This window comes from Emiliania huxleyi (genome assembly GCF_000372725.1).
Source record: "Emiliania huxleyi CCMP1516 unplaced genomic scaffold EMIHUscaffold_7, whole genome shotgun sequence".
Taxonomy (NCBI): domain Eukaryota; phylum Haptophyta; order Isochrysidales; family Noelaerhabdaceae; genus Emiliania; species Emiliania huxleyi.
Window position 1 is genome coordinate 1326095 of NW_005196756.1, and position 20566 is coordinate 1346660.

The following is a 20566-nucleotide window of genomic DNA, read 5'->3' on the forward strand; positions in this document are numbered from 1 at the left end:
GCTCGCGCTCGGGGTGAAAGCGGCCGCGACGACAGCACTCCGCACCCGCCTGCCCGCCACCGAAGGCGGCCGTTCGGAGCCCCCTTCTCTGTGCGGCCTGACGGGACGGTGGCCGCGTGCGCCGTCGGGGTCGGCCCTGCGGCAGCTTGCAATGTGCGGGCTTGATGCCGTCGGTGAGGTGCCGCTCGACCGGTGGGTCAACGAGCAGGCCGCGCCGGGGCAGGGCGCACCGCTGCGCCACCTCGCAACCATCGAAGGCGCCGGTCTGTTTGACAACCGCGCCTTCGCCGTCTCGCCCGCCGAGGCGGCCGCGATGGACCCGCAGCAGCGGCTGCTGCTCGAGACGGCTTTCGAGTCAATCGCCGCCGCGCCATCGCCCGCTGAGCTCGCGCGCGGCTCGGACGCGGGCGTCTACCTCGCAATCTCAAACAACGACTTTGCGTCGCTGCTCACCTACGGCGGCGCCACCTCCGTCTACGCCGCCACCGGCAGCGCCATCTCCGTCGCCGCCGGCCGCCTCTCCTTCACCCTCGGCCTGCAGGGCCCGTGCGAGTCGCTCGACACTGCCTGCTCCTCTGCGCTCGTCGCGCTCCACGCCGCGTCCCATGCCGCCGCGCTTTGCGACTGTGCTGCGGCGATGGTGCTCGGCGTCAGTCTCGTGCTCACGCCGCACGTCTCCGTCGCCTACGCTCGGGCGGGCATGCTCTCTCCGACCGGCCGCTGCAAGACCTTCGACGCTCGCGCCGATGGCTACGTCCGCGGCGAAGGCGTGGGCGCTTTGATCCTCCGCTCTGGGGGCGCCCAGCCCCGTGCGGCGGACGGGGCGACGCTCTTGTCCAGCGCCGTGAAGCAGGACGGCGTCAGCGCGAGCCTCACCGCACCCAGTGGGGCCGCACAGACCGATCTCATCGCGCTCGCTCTCGCCAGAGCAACATCACCTTCCGCGAGCGTGGCGCTCCCGCTGCTCGAGGCGCACGGCACCGGCACACCGCTCGGCGACCCAACCGAGGTGCGCGCACTCGCAGCCGCGTTGCAAGCGAGCTCCGGCTCCAGCTCTGGCGCTTCGACCACACTGTGCGGCATCAAGGCGACGATGGGGCACCTCGAGCCCGCCGCCGGGCTGGTCGGACTCTTTACGCTTGCCGCGTCGTTGGCGGACGGATACGCGGCGCCAAACGCGCAGCTGCGCTCGCTGAATACGCACGTCGCGAGCACCGTCTCTGCCGCTTTGCGCCCCTCGGCTGCGGTCGGGCAGGTCGCCGCCGCAGCGGCGGGCTCACGGCTGTGCGGCGGAGTGAGCTCTTTCGGGTACAGCGGCACCATCGCGCACGCGGTGCTCTGTGAGGCCTTGGCTGCGAGCGAGCCTCCCGCTGCCGCGATGGCGGCGCGCGCCGCGTACAGGCGGAAGCGATTCCCGTGGCACGGCGCGGCGCCGCATCCGTTCGTTCAGCACCGGCTGCCGACTGCCGATGCCGTCGTCAACAAGTTTCGCTCGCCGGGCTCTGGTCCCATCCAGGCCCTCGTCGCAGACCACTCGGTGCGCGGCGGCTTCGTCGTCTTTCCGGGCGCAGGCTACCTCGAGATGGCGCGCGCCGGCTGCGACGCCATCAGCCGGCTCGACATCGGCGCTCTCTTCCACCGTGTCCACTTTCTGCAGCCGCTCCTTCTCGACACGACCGACGACGTGTGGATCGTGTGCGAGCTGGACGCTGCCGCACCGACGCAGCGGTTCGAGGTGTCTTCCGTGCGCCAGGGGGCGGTTGGCGAGGAGCTGTCGACGGTGCATTGCGCTGGCGACGTCTCAGTGGCACTGGCGCCTCCGTTTGCGCCGCAGCCTGTTGCAGCTCGCGAGGCAACGCCTGGCGCGATCGATGTGTGCTCGCTGTACGGAGCCTTGCGCGGCCTCGGCCTGGACTACGGCCCGGCATACCGCACGCTTGCGTCAGCGTGGATCTCTGAATGCGTTGGCGTGGCGGCGCTGAGCAGGCGCTCCCGCATGCAGGGCACGCAGCTCCACCCTGCCGATCTGGACGGCGCGCTGCAGCTGACCGCTATCATGCACTCCCGCGCGGGCGAGAGCGCCTCGCGCGACTCGCGCGCCTCGCACGACTCGCACGCAGCCCGCGACTCGCGCGCCACGCGTGACTCGCGCGCCACGCCCGAGATGCCCTCTGTGGAGAGGCGGCCAACCTTCGCAGTCGGCGAAGCCCGACTGATGTTTCGGCTCGCCGAGGCGGTCCTGACCTCCTCGAAGCTGGCCGGCCCCCACCCCCAGACGGGCCGGGGCCGCCATTTCCCCATCGTCGAGCGGCAAGGGGCGCGGAGCTCAGCGCTTTGGCTCGCCTCGGGCGCGCTCGACAGACCGCCTCTCGCCAGCCTTTCTGGCTTCGAGAGCCGTGCGCTTCGCCCGCCGTCGCGGCGCCGCTCTGCGCTGCGCTTCCGGCGCAGTCGCAAGAGTGGCGTCCAGTTGGTAGAGCGACAGCATCATCTGTACGTTGCAAGGTGGCAGCCGCTGGTCGCTGGCAGCCGTGATTCGGCGGCTCAACGACCCGTGGGGCTCGTCGTCGGCGGGTGGCCCCGTGAGACCCGAGTAGAAGGCACCGATTTGCCGTTCCAGGTGCAGCAAGCGCCGCCGCGCTCAACTGCTCTCGTGTCTTCCCTACCGCTGGGGCGCGGGGCGACCGGCTCGAGTGCGCTCGCTGCCGTCGAGGCTGCGTTGAGCCTGGTGCGCCTGCAGCTGAGGCCGCAGCCAGTGCCTTTCGCTCTTCTGACGCCGGGCGTGCACGCCCTTTGCGTTCGGTCGGGCAGCCCGTCCCACGCGGGCGCGCTTGGCCTCGCGCGGACGGTGCGCATCGAGGCGGCGGGCGCGCGCCTCTCGTGCTTGGACGTCGTCGCGGAGCCGTGCGCCTCCGGGGCCCTTGCGGCGGCACGGCTGGTGGTCGGGCCGTCGGCACTGGAGGACGCCGAGACAGAGGCGGCGTTTGCCGGCGGCGGGTGGCGCGTGCCTCGGCTGGCAGAGGTGGCGCACTCGACGACCGGCCCGGTGCGGCTGCACTTCGACGCGCGGGGCGCGTTGGCCAACCTGTGCGTGGTGCCACAGTGGCACTCGCCTTCGGTGCCGGGGGAGAGCGAGGTTGAGCTGCACGTGCGTTCGGTCGGCCTCAACTTCCGCGACGTGCTCAACGTGCTCGGCGCGTACCCCGGCGACCCGGGCCCGCCTGGCAACGACTGCGCTGCGGTGGTGAGCTCCGTTGGCGATGGAGGCGCGTACACAGACCTGGCGGTGGGGGCGCGGGTGCTGGGCCAGGCGACCGCGGCGCTCGCTTCGATCGCGCGCGCGGACGCGCGGCTCGTGGCGCCGACCGGCGGGGTCCTCTCGGACGACGCCGCGTGCACGCTGCCGACGACGTGGAGCACGGTGCACATGGCGCTGCTGGCGTCGCGGCCGCGCTCGACGGACAGGCTGCTGCTGCACGCGGGCGCGGGCGGCGTGGGCCTGGCGGCGGGCGAGTACGCGCAGTGGCTGCGCTCGCGTCCGAGCACGACGGTGGGCCAGCCGCAGAAGCACCGCTTTCTGCACCACGCGGGCTTCTGCGGCCGCACGCTGAGCTCGCGTGACGGCGGCGCCTTCGCGCTCGGCGCCTCGGCGCAGCTGCGCGGCTCGCGTTTGCGGGGCGTGCTCAACAGTCTGTCGGCGGACTTCATCGCGTGCTCGTTCGCGCTGCTCGGCGAGGACGGCTGCCTGTGCGAGATTGGCAGCAAGGACATCTGGAGCGGGACCTTCGCACAGCTTGGTGAGCCCCTCTCGCCATACGTTCAATACATCGTATTCTCCCTCGAGACCGTGCTCGAGCAGACGCCTGCTTGGATGAATGACGTGCTGCGGCTGCTGGTGGCTCGGGCTCGGGCGAGCGTGCTGCACAGTTTGCCGATTTGCACTTTCGAATTCGAGGCGAACGCGCTGGCCGCCTTCCAGTGGCTGCAGAGTCAGTCCAACATAGGCAAAGTCGTCATTCGACTGCCGCCCTCGCACGAAACTTGCCCGAGAGGCACACATTTGCTCACCGGCGGCACTGGAGGCTTGGGCCTTGTGGTTGGCCGATGGCTCGCTGACTGCGGAGCCTGCGGCGTGGTGCTGACCTCGCGGAGCGGCATGATCTCTGCTCGTGGTGGCCTGCATGGGCTGCCTGTCGCATCGGACTGCCAAGTGCTCACGGCCGGGTGCGATGTGGCCGAGCAGATGGATATTACGCACGTGTTGTGCCAGGCGCTCGCCATGACGAACCTGAGCGGCGTCTGGCATGCGGCGGGGGTGCTTGCAGATGCACTCGTTGCCCTGCAGACGGCCAAGACCCTCCGCCACGCATACGCCCCCAAGGCCATCGGCTCGTGGGCGCTCCACAAGGCGAGCAGGCCCATTGCCCTGGACTCGTGCGTGTTGTTCTCCTCTGTCATGGCGCTACTGGGCGGTGGCGGCCAGGCCAACTACTCGGCGGCGAACTGCTGCCTCGACGCGCTTGCGTCTCGCCGTCGCCTCGACGGGTTTGCTGCGTGCAGCGTCCAGTGGGGCCCGTGGGCGGAGGTTGGGATGGCGGCGGGGGCCGCCGTCAACGTGCGCCTCCAGGCGGCAGGCATGGGCCTGATCACTCCACAAAAAGGGAAGGTGGCGTTGCGAGCCGCCATGATCGGCCGTGGCCCTCCTATCTTCTGCATGACACCCTTCGACTGGAGCCGCTTTTTCCGGGCCCGCAGCCCTTGCCGATTGCTGTCGGCCTTCGTGCCCGCTGAGCCCTCGGCGACCGCCTCCACTCCCGCTGCAAAGGTGGCCATCCGAGTTGGATCGCCGGGCGCACAGCAACTCTCGCTCGAGGTCATTATCGAGACGCTGCAACTCACGACCGGAGGAAGCATTATTGATGCCGACGCCCCTCTCATGGAGACGGGCCTCGACTCGCTCGGTGCCGTCGAGGTTGGGAATCAGCTTCAGCGGCGGTCCGGCCAGAGCCTCCCGAGCACGCTCGTCTTTGACTTCCCAACGGCGCGGCTGATTCACGACCACATGATCAGCCTATCGGAGCCGCAGCCGCGCAGTAGCCGATCGAGTCGCAAGTCCATCTTCGGGGGCTCCGCCTCGCTACTTCGCCCCTCAGAGGGCGCGAGCTCTACCATGTATGGCATGTGTGCGATGCTGCCGGGCGGTACGTCGTCGAGCACTGCCCTGGGACGTCTCGCCTCCAGCGGCGGCGTCGTGACTTCCGAAGTGCCGAGCGATCGCTGGTCGTTGGATTGGGCATCGCAGCTGAGCGGCGTCATTGGGGAGCGGGTACGCCACGGCGGCTTCCTGTGCGACGCCGACCTCTTTGACAACGTCTTCTTTGGGATCTCACCGGCGGAGGGCGCTGCGATGGACCCGCAGCAGCGGCTACTGCTTGATCGCGGGTTTGAGGCGCTGCATGGCGCGGGGCTCAACAAGGCTGAGCTCATGGGCACCACCACGGGGATTTTCATCGGCATTGAAGGCCACGACTGGCTTGAAATCGTCAGAACCTCCCCGACAATGGCTCGCAGTGTGTACGCGGCGACGGGTAGCAGCCATGCCATCGCTTCGGGTCGGATTTCGTTCGTGCTCGGAATGCAGGGCCCTTGTGTCTCGATCGACACAGCGTGTTCGGCAGCATTGGTTGCCAACCACTCTGCGCTGCGAGCCATTCAACTGAGGGAGTGCGCAAGCGCTCTCCTCGCAGCGGTGAGCCTGATGCTACTGCCAGCTCCCAGCATGACCTTCGCCATCGCGGGCATGACGTCGCCGACTGGCAGCAGCAAAACCTTTGACGCACGCGCTGACGGCTACGCTCGCGGCGAGGCCTGCTGTGCTGCCGTGCACCGCTCAAGTATGGAGGATCTTGACCGAGTCACGCCGCTCGGCAGCAGTGTCCGCCAAGACGGGAAGAGCGCGAGTCTCACCGCGCCAAACGGGCAAGCGCAGCAGAATCTCCTCCGAGCCGCGCTCGCGGACGCTGGAGTGGCTCCTGAGGAGGCCTCAGCAGCGGAAGCCCATGGCACGGGCACTCCTCTCGGTGATCCCATCGAAGCGAGTTCGCTGCACGGTGTGCTCCTGTCCAAAAGGGACGGAGAGTTTCCGCTGATCATCTCTAGCGTCAAGGCGAACGCCGGGCACCCGGAGCCGGCGGCAGGGGGCGCAGGTCTCATCCGACTGACACGCGGCCTGCTGCTCGGGCAAGCCCCACCGAATGCGCGGTTGCGTGTTCTCAACGAGCACGTCGGATCAGCACTTGGTGGTGCCTGCTGCCTCCTGCCCACGCAGATCGTGCCTCAACCATCGTTAGATGGCAAGCGCATCGGTGGCTTGAACTCGTTTGGCTACAGCGGGACAATTGCGCACACTGTCATGGAGGCGGCGCCGCACCCACCGCCACCCACACGCACGAGCGTGGGATACGCGCGCCGTCGCTACAGCTGGCGACAAAGCCCACACCCATTTGTAGCCGAGCTTCATCAGGCCGGCAGCGCGACTGTGTTCCGCTCGTCGGCCAGCGCCGCCCTTTCCGTTGCTTCGGACCACATCGTGCAGGGGAGCATCGTCTTCCCCGGCGCCGGCTACCTCGAGATGGCGCGCGCGGCGTGCTGCGCGGCGCAGCCGTTTGCTGCAGGAGCGACGCTCCGCCGCACCTACTTCCTGCAGCCGCTGATCCTCGGAGGGGAGGCGCTCTGGGTCTCTTGCGAGCTCGAGGAGTCAGCCAACCGCTTCGACATCTCCAGCTCAAGAGGGGACGGCGAGGCGTCCACGACGCACAGTGCAGGCGATGCTGCCCTCGAAGTGCTCGAGAGCCGGCTTCGCTCGCCCACGAGTCAGCTCCGGGGTGTCTGCACCGACACCGTTGACGCCGCTCGCATCTACGTCGCTTTCGTGTCGGTTGGCCTCGAGTACGGGCCTTGTTACCGACTGATCCGAGAGGCCTGGAGGAACGGCGACCACGGTGTTGCGCTCGGCAAGCTGTGCAAGCGCACCCGGCGGCAGGGGACGCAGGTGCACCCGGCGGATTTGGACGCCGCACTGCAGTTGACAAGCCTCGTCACTGGCAGCTCTACGGGCGAGACCAAGCTCCCGTTCAAGGTGAGCGAGGCGGTCCTCACCGCCGCTCGCGGACACCTGTTCGGCGCCGTCGAGCGGCAGGGCGCCGACTCGACGGGCGTGTGGCTGATCCGTGCGGCTGTAGGGGTGGCTCCGTGCGGCCAGGTGAGTGGGTTTGAGAGTCGCGCTCTCAAGGCGCTCGCTCAACCGACGGCGGCGCCACGCCAGCAGCACCACCTCTATACGTCTGAGTGGCGGAGCTTGCCGGTGCTTGTGTCGGCTGCCGAGCTTGCGCCGAGCACGGAGCTCGCCCTGGTCGTCTGTTCGAAGAGCACCACCTCTGCCACCGCGTTGGGCGCGAGTGGTCCTGGCGTGAGCCGGGTTTCGCCGCGCTCAACTGCCGCGCTCATGTCTTCCCTGCCGCTGGGGCGCGGGGCGACCGGCTCGAGTGCGCTCGCTGCCGTCGAGGCTGCGTTGAGCCTGGTGCGCCTGCAGCTGAGGCCGCAGCCAGTGCCTCTCGCTCTTCTGACGCCGGGCGTGCACGCCCTTTGCGCTCGGTCGGGCAGCCCGTCCCACGCGGGCGCGCTTGGCCTCGCGCGGACGGTGCGCATCGAGGCGGCGGGCGCGCGCCTCTCGTGCTTGGACGTCGTCGCGGAGCCGTGCGCCTCCGGGGCCCTTGCGGCGGCACGGCTGGTGGTCGGGCCGTCGGCACTGGAGGACGCCGAGACAGAGGCGGCGTTTGCCGGCGGCGGGTGGCGCGTGCCTCGGCTGGCAGAGGTGGCGCACTCGACGACCGGCCCGGTGCGGCTGCACTTCGACGCGCGGGGCGCGTTGGCCAACCTGTGTGTGGTGCCACAGTGGCACTCGCCTTCGGTGCCGGGGGAGAGCGAGGTTGAGCTGCACGTGCGTTCGGTCGGCCTCAACTTCCGCGACGTGCTCAACGTGCTCGGCGCGTACCCCGGCGACCCGGGCCCGCCTGGCAACGACTGCGCTGCGGTGGTGAGCTCCGTTGGCGATGGAGGCGCGTACACAGACCTGGCGGTGGGGGCGCGGGTGCTGGGCCAGGCGACCGCGGCGCTCGCTTCGATCGCGCGCGCGGACGCGCGGCTCGTGGCGCCGACCGGCGGGGTCCTCTCGGACGACGCCGCGTGCACGCTGCCGACGACGTGGAGCACGGTGCACATGGCGCTGCTGGCGTCGCGGCCGCGCTCGACGGACAGGCTGCTGCTGCACGCGGGCGCGGGCGGCGTGGGCCTGGCGGCGGGCGAGTACGCGCAGTGGCTGCGCTCGCGTCCGAGCACGACGGTGGGCCAGCCGCAGAAGCACCGCTTTCTGCACCACGCGGGCTTCTGCGGCCGCACGCTGAGCTCGCGTGACGGCGGCGCCTTCGCGCTCGGCGCCTCGGCGCAGCTGCGCGGCTCGCGTCTGCGGGGCGTGCTCAACAGTCTGTCGGCGGACTTCATCGCGTGCTCGTTCGCGCTGCTCGGCGAGGACGGCTGCCTGTGCGAGATTGGCAAGCGCGCGGTGTGGAGCTACGAGCGGCACGAGGCGGCGGCGCACTCGCGGTACGTTGCGATCGCGCTCGACTCGACGATGGAGCAGGTGCCGTGGTGGATGTGCCGGACGCTGCGCTTGCTGTCGTCCCGCGCGGAGGCGGACGTGCTGCACAGTCTTCCGCTGCGCGTGTTCGGTCTGGAGCGCGGCGCGCAGGCTGCGTTCCGCTGGATGCAGGCGGGCTCCAACATCGGCAAGGTCGTGATCCGTGTGCCTGCGGCGGGCGACGCTGCGGTGGAGGGCTCGCACGTCCTGACGGGCGGGAGCGGCGCGCTTGGCGTCGTGACGGGTGCGTGGCTCTCGGAGAGCGGCGCGGGCGCGTTGGTGGTCGCATCGCGCGGCGGCTCGATCTCAGCGTCGGCGGGCGCGCGTCTGCGCAGCTCCGGCGTGTGCGAGGTGCGGGCGGCGCGGTGCGACGCGGGCGAGCCGTCCGAGGTGTCTCGCCTCTTTGCTGGCTTGCGCATCGATGGCGCGCCGCCCCTGCGTGGCGTGTGGCACGCGGCGGGCGTGTTGGCAGACGCGCTGCTTGCGTCGCAGAGCGCGGCGTCGCTCCGCCGAGTGTTCGCCCCAAAGGCGGTGGGCGCGTGGGCGCTCCACCGCGTGTGCGCGCCTTCGCCGGTGAACGCGTGCGTGCTCTTTTCCTCCATTTCGGCGGTGCTCGGCGGCAGCGGCCAGGCCAACTACGCGGCGGCGAACTGCTGCCTCGACTCGCTGGGCGGCCGCCGGCGGCTGACCGGCTTGCGCGCGGCGAGCGTGCAGTGGGGCCCGTGGGCCGACTCTGGCATGGCTGCGGGTGGCGCCGTGAATGCGCGGCTGCAGGCGGGCGGGATCGGCCTGATCGGGTTGGCGCAGGGCGTCGTCGCCTTCAAGGCGGCGCTGCGGCCGGTCTGCCCGTCGGCGATGTCGCTATTTCCGGTGCGTTGGGGCCAGTACCTCGGCACGCGGGGCGGCGTCGTGCCCGGCCTGCTGAGCGCCTTTGCGGGGCGGGGCGGGGCCTCGTCCGGCGCGGCGGCGGCGGCGGCGGCGGCGGCGACCTCGACGTCGACAGCCGCGACGGTGAGCCTGGAGCTGGTGATGCAGCTAGTGAAGCAGACGACGGGCGCCGACGCGAGTGCGGACGTGCCTCTGATGGAGGCGGGGCTCGACTCGCTGGGGTCGGTGGAGCTCGGCAACCAGCTGAAAGCGCATTCGGGTCAGAGCCTGCCGAGCACGCTCGTCTTCGATTACCCCACCGCGCGCCAGCTGGCGGGCTACTTCGCCGAGCAGTCCGCCGCTGCGCCGGCGGCGGCGGCGGCGGCGGTGGCGGCGGCGGTCGGCCACTCTCGGTCGCAGGGCGCGTCGTCTCGTGCCGCGCGCGTGCGTGGCTTGAGCGCCAGTCTTCCGATGAGCGTGTGCGGCGCTGTTGGCGCGCGGTTGCTCGCGTCGACGGGCCGGAGCGTGATTTGCGAGGTTCCGCCGGATCGTTGGGAGCTTGCGGCGGCGGCTCCGGACGACGCCATTGGGCAGCGCATTCGGCACGGCGGCTTCCTCCGCGACGCCGACCTCTTCGACAACGCCTTCTTCAGCGTCTCGCCGGCCGAGTCGGCGGCGATGGACCCCCAGCAGCGGCTGCTCCTCGAGCACGGGTACGCGGCTCTGCTCGCGGCCGGTTTGGAGCGGGGCGCCCTGATGGGCGGCGGCACCGGCGTCTTTCTCGGCATCGCTGCGGCAGACTGGTATGACATCGTGAAGGCCTCGCCGATGAGCCGGAGCGTGTACGCCGCCACGGGCAGCAGTCGGTCGATAGCCGCGGGCCGCATCTCCTTCGTGCTCGGCTTGCAGGGGCCATGCGTGTCTTACGACACGGCCTGCTCTGCGGCGCTGGCTGCCAACCACGCTGCGTTGCGCGCGCTGCAGATGGAGGAGTGTCCGGACGCGCTTTTGCTGGCAGTTAGCATGATGCTCCTTCCCGGCTTGGAGATGTCGTTCGCCATTGCGGGCATGACCTCGGCGACGGGCAGCTGCAAGACGTTCGACCGCCGCGCCGATGGGTACGCGCGCGGCGAGGCGATCAGCGCATTCGGCCTGCAGGCGCAGGCAGGCGAGGGCGGCTTGTCCGCGTCGATCCTCGGCAGCTGCGTGCGGCAGGACGGCCGGAGCGCCAGCCTGACGGCGCCGAATGGCCAGGCGCAGCGGAGCTTGCTCGAGGCCGCGCTCTCGGACGCCAGCACCGCCGCGTCGGCCGTCTGCTGCGTCGAGGCGCACGGGACGGGCACGCCTCTGGGCGACCCGATCGAGACCCGCTCGATGGCTGCCGCGGTGCTCGCGGCCCGGGGCGGCGCGGCGGAGCCGGCGATTGGGAGCATTAAGGCGAATGCGGGCCATGCCGAGCCGGCCGCGGGTAGCTCCGGCTTGCTGCGGCTCGCGTTGGGTCTCACTGGGCTCGAGGCTGCGCCCAACGCGCAGCTGCGCGTGCTCAACCCGCACGTGAGCTCGGCGCTCGAGGGCGCCTCGGGCGCCCTGCCGACGCAGCTCGTCACCACGCCTCAAATGCGCGGTGACGCGGGCACTGCGGCCGGCGGGGTGAGCTCGTTTGGCTACAGCGGGACGATCGTTCACGCCGTTGCGCAGTCGGAGTCGCCGCTGGCGGCGCTGGCGGTGGACGGGCTGCGCGAAGGCCTGTCGTACGCGCGCCGCCATTACGGATGGCGCGAGACGCCGCACCCGCTCGCGCAACGGCGGCTCGAGCGCGTGGAGAGCGGCGTTTCGGCGGTCCTTCGTTCTGAGGTGGAGGGAGCTTTGCGCGCCCTGATTGCAGACCACGTCGTTCGAGGGAGCACCTTGTTCCCGGCGGCCGGCTACCTCGAGATGGCGCGCGCATCTTGGGGGTGCGTGCACTCCTCGTCGCCGGCGCGCCCGGGTGCAGCCTCGCTGCGGCGGGTGTACTTCTTGCAGCCGCTCGTACTCGCAGGCACGGCCTCCGTGGAGTGCTCCATCGATGCGGCGGGCGGCCGGTTTGAGGTCCGCAGCTTCCCGGTCGCGGAGGAGCCGTCGACGGCGCACTGCGCAGGGGCTGCCTCTGCTGTGGCGCACGCCGGCCATGCGGCGTCTCTCGCGCGGCTGCGGTCCGTGGGCGGGCGTGCCGTGGACCTGTGTGCGCTGTACGAGACCCTCCGTGTGTCCGGACTCGAGTACGGCCCAGCCTACCGCACCCTGGATGCGGCCTGGTCCTCGCCGGGCGCGGCGGTGGCCAGACTGCAGCGCCGCACGAGCTTGTGCGGCACTCAGGTGCACCCTGCGGACATCGACGGCGCGCTGCACACGACAGCCTTGCTCGGGGAGCGCAAGGCGGGCGAGATGCGCAAGGCGGGCGAGATGCGCCTGCCCTTCTCGGTGGGCGAGGCGTCCCTCTCCCGAGCCTCGGGTTGGCTGTGGCCGGTGGCGGAGCTGAGGGGGTCGGGCGGGATGGACGTGTGCATTGGCGGCGCGTTTGACCTCCCGCCGCCAGTGCAGCTCGCCTCCTTTGAGGTGCGCGCCGTGGCGGCGGCGGCTCTGCAGGCGGCGGCGCCGCTGGTGCAGCATCACTTGTACCAGACGGGATGGCAGCGCGCTGGAGAGGGTGCGGCGGCGACGGCAGTGGGTCCACGCACGGTCTGGTCCGGGGCTGCTGGATCGGCGGGGCCGCGTGCCTCTCCGACTGGCGCGAGCCACGCTTCGCGAGCCGCTGATGTGGTGGCCGTCTCTGCGATTGGTCTCCCCGGCCCGTTGGCGACGGCCGAGCTAGCGCTGAGGGCGGTGCAGGTCAGCGCGGCTTCGGCCGCGGCGACGCCCGTGTGGCTGCTGACTGCCGGTGGGCAGGCAGCCGCGCCCATCCGCTTGCTCGGCACGTCGCACGCTGGTGTTTCCGCGCTTGCTCGTTGCGCACGGACAGAGGCGCCCTCGGCGTCGTTGGTGTGCTTGGACGTGGACGGCGCGCGGACGTGCTCTTCCCCGGCGACGCTTGTCCACGCCGCGGACTTGGCGGCGCGTCTTGGCGAGCCGGAGGCGGCGCTCGTTGGCAGCACTTTGACAGCGCCGAGGCTGCTGGCTGCGGCGCAGGCATTGGCAGGGCCGATAAGGCTGCACTTCGACGCGCGGGGCGCGTTGACGAATCTGAGGGTGGTCTCACAGCCCGCGGGCGGCTGCGCCGCCGAGCCAGACGGAGTCGAGCTGCACGTGCGTTCGGTGGGCCTCAACTTCCGCGACGTGCTCAACGTGCTCGGCGCGTACCCCGGCGACCCGGGCCCGCCGGGCGGGGACTGCGCTGCGGTGGTGAGCTCCGTTGGCGCAGGCGTGGCGCACCTGCCGGTGGGGGCGCGGGTGCTGGGCCACGGCGTCGCGGCTCTTGCGTCCGTGTCTCGCGCGGACGCGCGGCTCGTGGCGCCGACCGGCGGGGTCCTCTCGGACGACGCCGCGTGCACGCTGCCGACGACGTGGAGCACGGTGCACATGGCGCTGCTGGCGTCGCGGCCGCGCTCGACGGACAGGCTGCTGCTGCACGCGGGCGCGGGCGGCGTGGGCCTGGCGGCGGGCGAGTACGCGCAGTGGCTGCGCTCGCGTCCGAGCACGACGGTGGGCCAGCCGCAGAAGCACCGCTTTCTGCACCACGCGGGCTTCTGCGGCCGCACGCTGAGCTCGCGTGACGGCGGCGCCTTCGCGCTCGGCGCCTCGGCGCAGCTGCGCGGCTCGCGTCTGCGGGGCGTGCTCAACAGTCTGTCGGCGGACTTCATCGTGTGCTCGTTCGCGCTGCTCGGCGAGGACGGCTGCCTGTGCGAGATTGGCAAGCGCGCGGTGTGGAGCTACGAGCGGCACGAGGCGGCGGCGCACTCGCGGTACGTTGCGATCGCGCTCGACTCGACGATGGAGCAGGTGCCGTGGTGGATGTGCCGGACGCTGCGCTTGCTGTCGTCCCGCGCGGAGGCGGACGTGCTGCACGGTCTTCCGCTGCGCGTGTTCGGTCTGGAGCGCGGCGCGCAGGCTGCTTTCCGCTGGATGCAGGCGGGCTCCAACATCGGCAAGGTCGTGATCCGTGTGCCTGCGGCGGGCGACGCTGCGGTGGAGGGCTCGCACGTCCTGACGGGCGGGAGCGGCGCGCTTGGCGTCGTGACGGGTGCGTGGCTCTCGGAGAGCGGCGCGGGCGCGTTGGTGGTCGCATCGCGCGGCGGCTCGATCTCAGCGTCGGCGGGCGCGCGTCTGCGCAGCTCCGGCGTGTGCGAGGTGCGGGCGGCGCGGTGCGACGCGGGCGAGCCGTCCGAGGTGTCTCGCCTCTTTGCTGGCTTGCGCATCGATGGCGCGCCGCCCCTGCGTGGCGTGTGGCACGCGGCGGGCGTGTTGGCAGACGCGCTGCTTGCGTCGCAGAGCGCGGCGTCGCTCCGCCGAGTGTTCGCCCCAAAGGCGGTGGGCGCGTGGGCGCTCCACCGCGTGTGCGCGCCTTCGCCGGTGGACGCGTGCGTGCTCTTTTCCTCCATTTCGGCGGTGCTCGGCGGCAGCGGCCAGGCCAACTACGCAGCGGCGAACTGCTGCCTCGACTCGCTGGGCGGCCGGCGGCGGCTGACCGGCTTGCGCGCGGCGAGCGTGCAGTGGGGCCCGTGGGCCGACTCTGGCATGGCTGCGGGTGGCGCCGTGAATGCGCGGCTGCAGGCGGGCGGGATCGGCCTGATCGGGTTGGCGCAGGGCGTCGTCGCCTTCAAGGCGGCGCTGCGGCCGGTCTGCCCGTCGGCGATGTCGCTATTTCCGGTGCGTTGGGGCCAGTACCTCGGCACGCGGGGCGGCGTCGTGCCCGCCCTGCTGAGCGCCTTTGCGGGGCGGGGCGGGGCCTCGTCCGGCGCGGCGGCGGCGGCGGCGGTGGCGGCGACCTCGACGTCGACAGCCGCGACGGTGAGCCTGGAGCTGGTGATGCAGCTAGTGAAGCAGACGACGGGAGCCGACGCGAGTGCGGACGTGCCTCTGATGGAGGCGGGGCTCGACTCGCTGGGGTCGGTGGAGCTCGGCAACCAGCTGAAAGCGCATTCGGGTCAGAGCCTGCCGAGCACGCTCGTCTTTGACTACCCCACCGCGCGCCAGCTGGCGGGCTACTTCGCCGAGCAGTCCGCCGCTGCGCCGGCGGCGGCGGCGGCGGCGGTGGCGGCGCCGGTCGGCCACTCTCGGTCGCAGGGCGCGTCGTCTCGTGCCGCGCGCGTGCGTGGCTTGAGCGCCAGTCTTCCGATGGGCGTGTGCGGCGCTGTTGGCGCGCGGTTGCTCGCGTCGACGGGCCGGAGCGTGATTTGCGAGGTTCCGCCGGATCGTTGGGAGCTTGCGGCGGCGGCTCCGGACGACGCCATTGGGCAGCGCATTCGGTACGGCGGCTTCCTCCGCGACGCCGACCTCTTCGACAACGCCTTCTTCAGCGTCTCGCCGGCCGAGTCGGCGGCGATGGACCCCCAGCAGCGGCTGCTCCTCGAGCACGGGTACGCGGCTCTGCTCGCGGCCGGTCTGGAGCGGGGCGCCCTGATGGGCGGCGGCACCGGCGTCTTTCTCGGCATCGCTGCTGCTTCTACCGAATGGTCGTATCACGTTCGCGCCTCTCCGTATCTATCTCGCAGCGTGTACGCCGCAACGAGCAGCAGCCTTTCGATAGCCGCGGGCCGCATCTCCTTCGTGCTCGGCTTGCAGGGGCCATGCGTGTCTTACGACACGGCCTGCTCTGCGGCGCTGGCTGCCAACCACGCTGCGTTGCGCGCGCTGCAGATGGAGGAGTGTCCGGACGCGCTTTTGCTGGCAGTTAGCATGATGCTCCTTCCCGGCTTGGAGATGTCGTTCGCCATTGCGGGCATGACCTCGGCGACGGGCAGCTGCAAGACGTTCGACCGCCGCGCCGATGGGTACGCGCGCGGCGAGGCGATCAGCGCATTCGGCCTGCAGGCGCAGGCAGGCGAGGGCGGCTTGTCCGCGTCGATCCTCGGCAGCTGCGTGCGGCAGGACGGCCGGAGCGCCAGCCTGACGGCGCCGAATGGCCAGGCGCAGCGGAGCTTGCTCGAGGCCGCGCTCTCGGACGCCAGCACCGCCGCGTCGGCCGTCTGCTGCGTCGAGGCGCACGGGACGGGCACGCCTCTGGGCGACCCGATCGAGACCCGCTCGATGGCTGCCGCGGTGCTCGCGGCCCGGGGCGGCGCGGCGGAGCCGGCGATTGGGAGCATTAAGGCGAATGCGGGCCATGCCGAGCCGGCCGCGGGTAGCTCCGGCTTGCTGCGGCTCGCGTTGGGTCTCACTGGGCTCGAGGCTGCGCCCAACGCGCAGCTGCGCGTGCTCAACCCGCACGTGAGCTCGGCGCTCGAGGGCGCCTCGGGCGCCCTGCCGACGCAGCTCGTCACCACGCCTCAAATGCGCGGTGACGCGGGCACTGCGGCCGGCGGGGTGAGCTCGTTTGGCTACAGCGGGACGATCGTTCACGCCGTTGCGCAGTCGGAGTCGCCGCTGGCGGCGCTGGCGGTGGACGGGCTGCGCGAAGGCCTGTCGTACGCGCGCCGCCATTACGGATGGCGCGAGACGCCGCACCCGCTCGCGCAACGGCGGCTCGAGCGCGTGGAGAGCGGCGTTTCGGCGGTCCTTCGTTCTGAGGTGGAGGGAGCTTTGCGCGCCCTGATTGCAGACCACGTCGTTCGAGGGAGCACCTTGTTCCCGGCGGCCGGCTACCTCGAGATGGCGCGCGCATCTTGGGGGTGCGTGCACTCCTCGTCGCCGGCGCGCCCGGGTGCAGCCTCGCTGCGGCGGGTGTACTTCTTGCAGCCGCTCGTACTCGCAGGCACGGCCTCCGTGGAGTGCTCCATCGATGCGGCGGGCGGCCGGTTTGAGGTCCGCAGCTTCCCGGTCGCGGAGGAGCCGTCGACGGCGCACTGCGCAGGGGCTGCCTCTGCTGTGGCGCACGCCGGCCATGCGGCGTCTCTCGCGCGGCTGCGGTCCGTGGGCGGGCGTGCCGTGGACCTGTGTGCGCTGTACGAGACCCTCCGTGTGTCCGGACTCGAGTACGGCCCAGCCTACCGCACCCTGGATGCGGCCTGGTCCTCGCCGGGCGCGGCGGTGGCCAGACTGCAGCGCCGCACGAGCTTGTGCGGCACTCAGGTGCACCCTGCGGACATCGACGGCGCGCTGCACACGACAGCCTTGCTCGGGGAGCGCAAGGCGGGCGAGATGCGCAAGGCGGGCGAGATGCGCCTGCCCTTCTCGGTGGGCGAGGCGTCCCTCTCCCGAGCCTCGGGTTGGCTGTGGCCGGTGGCGGAGCTGAGGGGGTCGGGCGGGATGGACGTGTGCATTGGCGGCGCGTTTGACCTCCCGCCGCCAGTGCAGCTCGCCTCCTTTGAGGTGCGCGCCGTGGCGGCGGCGGCTCTGCAGGCGGCGGCGCCGCTGGTGCAGCATCACTTGTACCAGACGGGATGGCAGCGCGCTGGAGAGGGTGCGGCGGCGACGGCAGTGGGTCCACGCACGGTCTGGTCCGGGGCTGCTGGATCGGCGGGGCCGCGTGCCTCTCCGACTGGCGCGAGCCACGCTTCGCGAGCCGCTGATGTGGTGGCCGTCTCTGCGATTGGTCTCCCCGGCCCGTTGGCGACGGCCGAGCTAGCGCTGAGGGCGGTGCAGGTCAGCGCGGCTTCGGCCGCGGCGACGCCCGTGTGGCTGCTGACTGCCGGTGGGCAGGCAGCCGCGCCCGCCCGCTTGCTCGGCACGTCGCACGCTGGTGTTTCCGCGCTTGCTCGTTGCGCACGGACAGAGGCGCCCTCGGCGTCGTTGGTGTGCTTGGACGTGGACGGCGCGCGGACGTGCTCTTCCCCGGCGACGCTTGTCCACGCCGCGGACTTGGCGGCGCGTCTTGGCGAGCCGGAGGCGGCGCTCGTTGGCAGCACTTTGACAGCGCCGAGGCTGCTGGCTGCGGCGCAGGCATTGGCAGGGCCGATAAGGCTGCACTTCGACGCGCGGGGCGCGTTGACGAATCTGAGGGTGGTCTCACAGCCCGCGGGCGGCTGCGCCGCCGAGCCAGACGGAGTCGAGCTGCACGTGCGTTCGGTGGGCCTCAACTTCCGCGACGTGCTCAACGTGCTCGGCGCGTACCCCGGCGACCCGGGCCCGCCGGGCGGGGACTGCGCTGCGGTGGTGAGCTCCGTTGGCGCAGGCGTGGCGCACCTGCCGGTGGGGGCGCGGGTGCTGGGCCACGGCGTCGCGGCTCTTGCGTCCGTGTCTCGCGCGGACGCGCGGCTCGTGGCGCCGACCGGCGGGGTCCTCTCGGACGACGCCGCGTGCACGCTGCCGACGACGTGGAGCACGGTGCACATGGCGCTGCTGGCGTCGCGGCCGCGCTCGACGGACAGGCTGCTGCTGCACGCGGGCGCGGGCGGCGTGGGCCTGGCGGCGGGCGAGTACGCGCAGTGGCTGCGCTCGCGTCCGAGCACGACGGTGGGCCAGCCGCAGAAGCACCGCTTTCTGCACCACGCGGGCTTCTGCGGCCGCACGCTGAGCTCGCGTGACGGCGGCGCCTTCGCGCTCGGCGCCTCGGCGCAGCTGCGCGGCTCGCGTCTGCGGGGCGTGCTCAACAGTCTGTCGGCGGACTTCATCGTGTGCTCGTTCGCGCTGCTCGGCGAGGACGGCTGCCTGTGCGAGATTGGCAAGCGCGCGGTGTGGAGCTACGAGCGGCACGAGGCGGCGGCGCACTCGCGGTACGTTGCGATCGCGCTCGACTCGACGATGGAGCAGGTGCCGTGGTGGATGTGCCGGACGCTGCGCTTGCTGTCGTCCCGCGCGGAGGCGGACGTGCTGCACGGTCTTCCGCTGCGCGTGTTCGGTCTGGAGCGCGGCGCGCAGGCTGCGTTCCGCTGGATGCAGGCGGGCTCCAACATCGGCAAGGTCGTGATCCGTGTGCCTGCGGCGGGCGACGCTGCGGTGGAGGGCTCGCACGTCCTGACGGGCGGGAGCGGCGCGCTTGGCGTCGTGACGGGTGCGTGGCTCTCGGAGAGCGGCGCGGGCGCGTTGGTGGTCGCATCGCGCGGCGGCTCGATCTCAGCGTCGGCGGGCGCGCGTCTGCGCAGCTCCGGCGTGTGCGAGGTGCGGGCGGCGCGGTGCGACGCGGGCGAGCCGTCCGAGGTGTCTCGCCTCTTTGCTGGCTTGCGCATCGATGGCGCGCCGCCCCTGCGTGGCGTGTGGCACGCGGCGGGCGTGTTGGCAGACGCGCTGCTTGCGTCGCAGAGCGCGGCGTCGCTCCGCCGAGTGTTCGCCCCGAAGGCGGTGGGCGCGTGGGCGCTCCACCGCGTGTGCGCGCCTTCGCCGGTGGACGCGTGCGTGCTCTTCTCTTCTGTTGCGGGCCTGTTGGGGAACATGGGCCAGGCCAACTACGCGGCGGCGAACTGCTGCCTCGACTCGCTGGGCGGCCGGCGGCGGCTGACCGGCTTGCGCGCGGCGAGCGTGCAGTGGGGCCCGTGGGCCGACTCTGGCATGGCTGCGGGTGGCGCCGTGAATGCGCGGCTGCAGGCGGGCGGGATCGGCCTGATCGGGTTGGCGCAGGGCGTCGTCGCCTTCAAGGCGGCGCTGCGGCCGGTCTGCCCGTCGGCGATGTCGCTATTTCCGGTGCGTTGGGGCCAGTACCTCGGCACGCGGGGCGGCGTCGTGCCCGCCCTGCTGAGCGCCTTTGCGGGGCGGGGCGGGGCCTCGTCCGGCGCGGCGGCGGCGGCGGCGGTGGCGGCGACCTCGACGTCGACAGCCGCGACGGTGAGCCTGGAGCTGGTGATGCAGCTAGTGAAGCAGACGACGGGCGCCGACGCGAGTGCGGACGTGCCTCTGATGGAGGCGGGGCTCGACTCGCTGGGGTCGGTGGAGCTCGGCAACCAGCTGAAAGCGCATTCGGGTCAGAGCCTGCCGAGCACGCTCGTCTTTGACTACCCCACCGCGCGCCAGCTGGCGGGCTACTTCGCCGAGCAGTCCGCCGCTGCGCCGGCGGCGGCGGCGGCGGCGGTGGCGGCGGCGGTCGGCCACTCTCGGTCGCAGGGCGCGTCGTCTCGTGCCGCGCGCGTGCGTGGCTTGAGCGCCAGTCTTCCGATGAGCGTGTGCGGCGCTGTTGGCGCGCGGTTGCTCGCGTCGACGGGCCGGAGCGTGATTTGCGAGGTTCCGCCGGATCGTTGGGAGCTTGCGGCGGCGGCTCCGGACGACGCCATTGGGCAGCGCATTCGGCACGGCGGCTTCCTCCGCGACGCCGACCTCTTCGACAACGCCTTCTTCAGCGTCTCGCCGGCCGAGTCGGCGGCGATGGACCCCCAGCAGCGGCTGCTCCTCGAGCACGGGTACGCGGCTCTGCTCGCGGCCGGTTTGGAGCGGGGCGCCCTGATGGGCGGCGGCACCGGCGTCTTTCTCGGCATCGCTGCGGCAGACTGGTATGACATCGTGAAGGCCTCGCCGATGAGCCGGAGCGTGTACGCCGCCACGGGCAGCAGTCGGTCGATAGCCGCGGGCCGCATCTCCTTCGTGCTCGGCTTGCAGGGGCCATGCGTGTCTTACGACACGGCCTGCTCTGCGGCGCTGGCTGCCAACCACGCTGCGTTGCGCGCGCTGCAGATGGAGGAGTGTCCGGACGCGCTGGTTGCCGGCGTGAGTCTCGTCCTCTTGCCAGAGGTGAGCATCAACTTTGCCACCGCGGGCATGACCTCGGCGACGGGCAGCTGCAAGACGTTCGACCGCCGCGCCGATGGGTACGCGCGCGGCGAGGCGATCAGCGCATTCGGCCTGCAGGCGCAGGCAGGCGAGGGCGGCTTGTCCGCGTCGATCCTCGGCAGCTGCGTGCGGCAGGACGGCCGGAGCGCCAGCTTGACGGCGCCGAATGGCCAGGCGCAGCGGAGCTTGCTCGAGGCCGCGCTCTCGGACGCCAGCACCGCCGCGTCGGCCGTCTGCTGC

General features: G+C 71.8%; 1 protein-coding gene across 1 annotated transcript in view; it reads left to right on the top strand.

The window, feature by feature from the left end:
* PKS7 (polyketide synthase) overlaps positions 1 to 20566 on the top strand; it is a gene marked incomplete at both ends in the record, with an annotated part of 64955 nt that overhangs the window by 734 nt on the left and 43655 nt on the right. The window contains one exon of the mRNA XM_005762037.1: positions 1 to 20566. This exon is cut by the window's right edge and continues 41712 nt beyond it. Within this exon, the coding sequence (XP_005762094.1) occupies positions 1 to 20566 (20566 nt within the window).